We start from the raw sequence: 8,189 nt of genomic DNA on the forward strand, positions 1-8,189 counted from the left end.
GCAGTATAAAACACTAAAGGGAAGCCAAATGGAGGCGCTCGCTAAGTGCTGCCTGCAAACAGCTTTGCGCAGCACTTACGCTTTTTAATCAAAACTGGCACCGTGGCAATTACCTAATTAGACATCAATTAATCCACACCCTTCAGGTCTGCAGCCAGGTTTGACCTGCGGAGTAATGACACAAAATGCCTTCAAAGAAATGCAGAAATCAGATTAATGGAAGCCGAGCGGAGCAGAGGCTGCGCTGCATTCGAGAAATCTACAGAAATATACGGCGGTTCATTTCATAATTAACAGGTAGGAATATAATTGATTGAGACTTGAACGCTTAATCACTCAATTCAATAAGCAGGATATCGAAGGCGAGTAGATTAATTCAATTCAGTAATTAAAGCCGAGGAAAAGGTGACGCTTGAGTTGATTGAAGGTTAAACAGCAGACTCACCATTCAGCTCCAACTCGGGGGCCCGAAACATTTAGTTGGTCTCTTTTATTAGACATAGCAGTTTCACAAACAGCAGTTAGCCTGAAAATGACATTCAGAATGTGCAGCTGACCATGCGCAAACACTCCAGATACACCGTCAAAGAAAATGAACAGTTATCACGTGTGTATTTTTTTTTTTTTTTTTTTTTCTCTCTTCACCTGTGTGTCGTCATGTCGGAATTCAAATTTACAAATTATCTTTCACTAGTTCACCATCAATGCGTACACACACCTCAGTCACTAGAACACATTTCGACACCTAGTTCTTGTCGCTGTACATATAAGCTTCTCAAAGGGATTCTTAAAGGCTCCTTTGCATTCCCACACTGCCGCCCCCCTTCTGACTGAAATATTATTAGGAGGAAGAGAAGGGACACATTCATGGAAAAATTGCTAGTGTTGCAATCCCAAGAAATCCACTTAGTTGTTTTCCAGTAACATCAGTTGTCTGTCCCCCCATCCCCCTTTCAGCAGCTTTAACAGAAACTTCACCAAAGCACGTAAGACTACACGACACACAGTTTGTACAAAGTGGACAGACGAGGACGCGTCGCTCAGGTTTTTTGTTCCACTTCGGTACACACACACACACACGCACACACGCACACACGGGCCTGTCCTCCAACACCCGATCCAGTTCAGATTCTGCTCACTCCTTCGGTGAAGTGATGAGGTCGCCGGTTGGGCTAATAATGCCACGTCGTCGTCACGTCACCCCCCCCCCCCCCCCCGGGGAGGCAAAGGTTGCCGCCCTTCCAACTACTGGCCATCCAGTGTATGTGGGGGGGAGAAGAAAGAGCTGAACACTGGAATCCACCACATCACATGCCATCCCTCTGAAACACTGTCCACGTGTGTCCGGCCCAACTACTCACAGCAGGGGATGGCATCTGGAGAAGGGGGGTGAAATCTGTACACCCTTTTTTTTTTAATACATTTACTTATTTTTTATTCTTCTCCTCCTTAAGTGCAACAATTTTTCGTAAACCGTCAATGAAGGTAAATGATATATATATATATATATATATTTTTTTCTCCGGTATGCTTGGTCCACAGCAATGTTTAGTTCCGTCAAAGAAAAGAAGGGAGAGGGAAGGGAAGAGGAGGAACAGAAGCCCGGCGTCCTGTCGCGAGCGGGCGCCTCTATCTGCCGAAGATGCTCTCGTACTCCAGCAGTATGAGCTCCACGATCTGGTTCTGGTAGACCATGTGGACCGCGATGTTGCCCGTCTCCGTCTCGGGCCGCAGCAGCGTGGGTCCGAACACGATGGCCACGCTCTGGGTGGTCATGCGGTTGGCCTCGGCGTGGTCAATCACCCTTGGGGGTAGAACACGGGAAGATTTACTGATGGAATGTGTCACAAATAGGGTTGCACGGTGTACCGATACTAAAAAGGTACCGCGGTACCGGTACATTCAAAACGATACGGTTTTGCATATTTTTAGTATCGATACTTTATTAAAATAGCGCGCGATCAGAGCGGACGCACAGTCGCTTCTTTAATGCTGTCCAGCGCGTTGACTGTAAGGGGGCGGGGCTGCGCAGCGCTCACACACTAACAGGCAGCGTGCTCTCACTCAGTGATCGCTGGGGAGACAACATGGCGTCACGTGTAGGCGACTTTTTGTATTAAAAAAAAAGATGCGGAAAGCGCACTGACATACAGACAGTGAAGGAAAGCCCACTGACATACAGACAGTGAAGGAAAGCCCACTGACATACAGACAGTGAAGGAAAGCCCACTGAGATACAGAGACCCGTCTGCAAAACGTGTTTCAAAGCCACTCAGACCAAAGAGCAACATGTCAAACATTAAAGCACCTTTCAGACAGACACCCCGAACTGTTCAAAGAACAACAGTTAATCAAATGTGATTATAAACATGGTGCACACCTTAAGCTCACCCACATACAGCCTAACACGAGTAGCCGTAGCCTTTGACGACCAGTCTATATGGTCATGAGGTCACAATGCACACACGTGTACTAAATGAAACACAATTGATGCAAAAAGGCTACATGCTGGTGGATCTTCAGCCAAGTCTTTTTTATTTTAGTGAAGGAAAAATAATTATTCCATGAATTAAGATAAAATATGAACTCTACAATTGCTCATACTTATGGAAGGAACTATGTAGTCATCTGGTCAGATATGGACAAAAAGCCTACATAGCCGTGTATAATCAATCCTGTGATGGCACCATGTAGTTCTCATTAATATCTTGCTGTAGGCTAATACTAATACTAATGCCATGTGTTAAGTGTTGAAAAAGCTGGGAAGGAATAAGCTGGTAAAAAGGGAACCATACAGATGATTTATTTATTACTATTATAGATAAATATACTAGTATCGTATCGTGATATTTATGGCAGGTATCGTATTGAAGTTAGAATTTGGCAACCCTAGTCACAAATGGCTTTAGGTGAGCGTTTGTTACACACACACACACACTCTCCAGGCTAGAGCATCGTAGTCTTTATAAATATAATCTACATCCTTGCATGCAGATTCACAAAACAATAACATATTCATGGAAGGGAGAGAGGAAAAAAAAGAAAGAAGATTAAATCCACGTAGAACTCCATACACTGAATGTCACGCTATAAATTTCCTGGAGAAACAGCACTTCATAGGTACTGAATTACAGCAAACACGGTGCCATATAAATGCAAATTTGAAACCAAGGCAAATGTCATTGTGAACGTATGATATTGCCGCCGGCTGCAGCGGGCTGAGAATACACACTGAACCTGTGGCTGGACGGGCTGCAGCGGGCTGAGGAAAGGTAAACACAGAAAGTCAGGCGGGAGCCATTCATGACCCGAGTGCATGGAGCTGTAGGGTTCAAGGGTCAGACCGAGCAGTCGGACTTGTTGTGGAGGTAGAGCACACCGTGGGGGGCTCGGGAGAGGAATAATCCAATTGATTAACACATGAATTAAGGTGTCGAACGACAAGCTTTAACCTTTACTTTAGAGTCCATTCCTATATATATATATATATATATATATATATATATATATATACACACACACACATATATATATACATATACACATATATATATATATACACATATATATATATATACACACATATATATATATACATACATACATACATACACACACACACACACATATATATATATATATATACATATACACATACATATATATATATATATATATATATACACATATATATATATATATATATATATATATACACACATACATATATGTCTGTACTAATATAGAAGTTCAATACACAGTTTTAAGGTGAATCACAAGGTGTGATCACAGTTTGTAAATAAGAAACGCATGAACCCTATATTTCATGACAGATTTTGTAAATGTCCAAAGAAAGCCTTTTCGATGCAATAGTCTTGTTGGGAACTGTGTACATTTTTCTCTCTTACCTCCGCAGGTGTTTGAAGAGGCCTTGCATTGTGTCGTGGTTGGGTTTTGGCAACTTCTTTATTAAGTCTTTGATGGAGTTCACTCGCTGCTTGTAGTCCGAGCATTCTGCAGCAGATAAACAGACAGTCGGTGAATGCACATGTGCAGAGCACCATCTTGTGGCCAAACTAGGGACAGACAAAGGTTCCCTCTAACGTTGTCATGGTGTGTGAATAGTGGCCCTGTGTCACTCACTGATGGCATCTACGAAGTCGTCGAAGGATCCGTACGTGAAGAGGGGCTCGGGAAGCTCCCTGAAGAGCATCTTCAGAGCTCCGGTAGTGACGTGGATGTCCTCCCATTTGCTGTCGTTCAGATCCACCTTCTCATCTGCAAAAGGGAAGTCAAACAAAGGGAAAAAAAGAGGATGTTACAAAGAGTGCAAGAGATCAGTCTGTGACCCACAAATGTGAACACTCTGTTCCCCTGTGAGGGAGTAGTGTCTGAGGCGTGTTTGGCAGAGGGGCACTGGAGTCCTACCGTGATTCACAGCAAAGCGGAGCTTCTGGATCACCGCCAGGTTCCCGCTCACTCTGTATAAGCCGTCGACATTGAGACCTGACGGGGAAGGAAGAGAGGAGGGGCGAAGGGGGACAGCAGCGAGTGAAATCCCTGACAAACCAGGCCCCACTTTGATTCAATATATTAATGATATCATATTTATATAAGAGCGCTTTCCAGAGTCCTCAAAGTCACTTTACATGACTTAAAATTATGACAACATCATACAAAAAATATATTGCATGCAACAATGATCTGCATGTTAGAAGCAGTTTTAGCTCTTTGGGTGTGGCATAAAGAATACTGTCGCAATTCATTCTGGATGTCATGAAGAACCGATACCGACTCATAGCTGGATCGGATATCGTTGACTATCGATGCCAATCAATTTAATCCAATTCAGAATTTCTAGTTACTGTTCATTAAATTGATGGCCAAAGTGCAAAACCAAAAAAGAAGTTGGGGAAACCTCCTCTGCACTTTGTGTATTTTTGGTTGTATTTTGTATTAGGTATCCTTAACAAATAGTATTCTGCAAGCAAACAAGCTGTTTATTGTATTCTCAAAAAAAGTGATTTTTTCAGATGATAGGATGTTTTGCTTTGGCCATCAATATACTGGAATTCCTGTTTAAGTTTTGATAAATTATTATCCAAACCCCAGCTGACAGTGAAAAGCGCCTTGATGTCACAGAGCCTCACGACGTGTGTTTAAAGTGTTTAAACAGGGAATGCATCAAATCAAACAAACAAAATCAGCAAAGTGTTTGGGAATGTCAGCCTCAAGACAGAACTGGAGTTTCTACTCTATAAAGTTATCAGGGCTGGACAAAGAAAAGACCTGTGTGCTGCTCATACCTGTGGTCTCCACATGGTCAATGCACATTGTGACAAAGTTTGGTACTGATGTGGTCTCCCGCTGGCACAGACTGGTCAGACTGCAGCCGAACACCTGATCTGTGAACCACCAAACACACATTCATCACTGACGTCATCGGTCCAGCGCGGGCGAGGACTCGCGGTCTGCCGTTACGTATTCAAACAGTGACACGGGTCCACGTGTGGGGAACAGCGGTCAACGGATTTGGTCTGCATACCTTTGATGTACCCCTTGTCTCGAACTGCCTGGTAGGTGGGTCGGCGCGTCAGGAACTTCTTGAGCTTCAGCCGGGTTTTCTTCTGGTCCGATGAGTCCATGCTCACAGAGGTCTTCATCACTGAGGAAGACGGGCAGCACGTGAGTGTGTTTCTTTGAGTCACGAACAATAAGCAGTATGTCTCCTCCTGACGGCCTCACCTCGGTTCTTCTTGGAGTCCCGGTGGTCTTTCTCCTTGTCCTGCTTCTCAGCTCCCGGCGACTCAGGCATATCCTCCTCGATGGCCTCGTCCGACTCCCAGGCCTGGACAGGAGGAGACGCACACGTTCTGTTAGATACACTCAGACTCAAGTCAGACTAAAGTTACTTTGAAAAAGGGATAGTTTGGATTTTTTAAAGTGGGGTTATAGGAGGTACTTCTCCATTGCCTGCGCATTTCCCACAGTAGATGGAGAACCAGGAGTACCAACATGGGAGCAAAGCGATGTACTGATGTGGACGTATTTTAGACACCTGAAATAATGTATACGATCCAGCGATAAACCAACTAATGTTGTCAATGGAGTCTGCTTACTTTAAAGAGAGAATAGATAACGGCTTTAGTTCCCCGTCAGAAAGGACTGTCTGACATCAAGGTAAAGCTGGGAAAATATTCTAAATATAAATATATTCACGTTTGAACGTTGCTTTGCTCATGTTTCTCCAAACTCCATCTACGGTAGGTATAATGCACTGACTCGCACAACGCCACTTAAAACCAATCTTAACTATCACTTCAAGGCCCATAATCTCCAACCAAACGTGCAGCAGGAATGAAGTGGTGACACTGAGGGAGTTCAGATAAACACTCGCTAATGAAAGAAGCCCCCTCACATGTGTGTTGATGGCCTCCGTGAGGGCCCGGTGCCAGTCGTTGATGACGCTGTCGATCTCCGACTGGATCAGCAGCTCCGTCCCTTGACGCGTCTTCAGCTGAGGGAGCAAAAGTCTGCGTTACTTTTGTTTTGACGTCATTACAAACAAAGAGTTTGATCTAGTTGAGTTTGAGCTGTCGCTCGGTACCTCGATGACGTGTTTCTTGCTGGACTTGTCCTTGGAGGCCCAATCCACCGACCCCCCTCGCAGGTCAACGGTGAACTCGGGCTTCGACTGGTTGCCCCCAAACTTCTGGAATCAACCAAACAGTGTGAGTTGCTGTTTAAGGGGGATTTGTACGTTTGTGTTAAAATCAAGAAACTGTTTTTTAAAAGTAGGTGTCACACTCTTGAACACATCAAGTTTGACAAAAAGCAAAAACACTGTTAGTTGTTGTTATTTATGCATATTAATTCACTTTTGGTTCAACTCTTAATAATAAACTAAATTCAAGCCATTTCAGTGAATTTCAAGGTTTTGTGGTGTTGTTTTTTTTCTTCTAATATTGTAGTCGTTGTTTGAACATTATACGATAATTGTTTTAGCCTCATTATCATTTCATCAAAAGTGATCCTCCGAATGCAGTTGGTAAACCTGAATTCAGACCAGTGAGCTGCTGTGTCAGAATTCTTTAAGCTCTGTGTAATAACCTAAGTGGACATGTTTTGGAGTAGGATGCTGGTTAAAGGGCGTCGTCCTTGTTGCATTTACTGTCCCCATCTGTCTCTCCTGTCATGTCCCAAAAAAGCATATACAGTGATATTTGATATGTAATCAAAATGGAAGCCTCTCAAAAGGTAAATTGAATCCTTCAATCCAACTTAAACCTGCATTACATCATTTGTTTACAACTGAAACACGCTGTAAACACTGACATGTTATGTTTCCTGAAAGTTGTTATGAGATCTTTTTTGAGAACCAACCTGGACCCTGAAATGACTACCTGGGTTAACTAACATGGACACATTGCTTCAAGTTTATTTCTAAAATGTACTCCATGTTGCAGAATGAGGGCCCAAAACCAGGATTACACACATGAGATGGGAATCAGACTTGAATATAGGTCTGACTCGTGCCAGAACAGTTTGTCAGCATCGGTTAATGCCTGGTACAGACTTGTACATTATAATTGTCTTCATCAACTGTACCTCACTCCACAGAAGCTACACAAATCCAAATCTGAATTGTCAGAAATGTGTTTCAGATGTGGTATCGAAGTTGGCTCCTTCCTACACTGTACCTGGCTCTGCACAAAAGGTGAGGTCCTTTTGTAATGCCTTAACTAAGATCACAGGGGTTACCTTTCCATTGGATCCTGAGCTATGTTTACTGGGAAACTTCACAACTCTCAACAGGTCTTTGACGAAGCTCCAAATTAAATTAGCAGAAATTGCTTTATGTGTGGCCAGGAAATGTATAGCAATGACTTGGAAGTCTGATTCCCCACTCTCATAGACAGATGGTCTGTGGAAATGAACAGTTGTATTCCTCTTGAAAAGATTAGATATAGTCTCAGAAAGTCTCATTTTTTAAATCTGACAGCCTTATTTGGAGTACATGGGTACAACATTAACGGTACCATAGGACTGTAACTATTGGATACTATAGAATATTCCAAAAAAGAAAGTTGCCATGTCAGCCAACTGTTACACACACAGAGCCACATTAGCATGCATTGGGAGTCGCGTTTTGCTTCCAACCATTTAAAGTTAGTCCAGTATCCTCTCCT

At 43.1% G+C, this 8,189-nt stretch overlaps 1 protein-coding gene across 5 annotated transcripts in view; it reads right to left on the bottom strand.

Moving 5' to 3' along the window:
- Positions 1 to 614: 614 nt before the first annotated feature.
- arhgap12b (Rho GTPase activating protein 12b) overlaps positions 615 to 8,189 on the bottom strand; it is a 52,361-nt gene continuing 44,786 nt past the window's right edge. For 3 of the 5 annotated variants that reach the window (XM_034560337.1, XM_034560334.1, XM_034560335.1), the window contains 9 exons: positions 6,608 to 6,712; positions 6,419 to 6,517; positions 5,746 to 5,848; positions 5,546 to 5,665; positions 5,307 to 5,405; positions 4,429 to 4,506; positions 4,144 to 4,278; positions 3,909 to 4,014; positions 615 to 1,804 (listed from right to left, as the gene is read on the bottom strand). In XM_034560337.1, the coding sequence (XP_034416228.1) occupies positions 1,630 to 1,804; positions 3,909 to 4,014; positions 4,144 to 4,278; positions 4,429 to 4,506; positions 5,307 to 5,405; positions 5,546 to 5,665; positions 5,746 to 5,848; positions 6,419 to 6,517; positions 6,608 to 6,712 (1,020 nt within the window). In that variant the 3' untranslated portion in view covers positions 615 to 1,629. The remainder of the gene's footprint in view (positions 1,805 to 3,908; positions 4,015 to 4,143; positions 4,279 to 4,428; positions 4,507 to 5,306; positions 5,406 to 5,545; positions 5,666 to 5,745; positions 5,849 to 6,418; positions 6,518 to 6,607; positions 6,713 to 8,189) is intronic. The other 2 variants (XM_034560338.1, XM_034560336.1) reach the window with 1 other exon arrangement.

Source organism: Cyclopterus lumpus, chromosome 20 (genome assembly GCF_009769545.1).
Source record: "Cyclopterus lumpus isolate fCycLum1 chromosome 20, fCycLum1.pri, whole genome shotgun sequence".
In the NCBI taxonomy this organism is placed as follows: domain Eukaryota; kingdom Metazoa; phylum Chordata; class Actinopteri; order Perciformes; family Cyclopteridae; genus Cyclopterus; species Cyclopterus lumpus.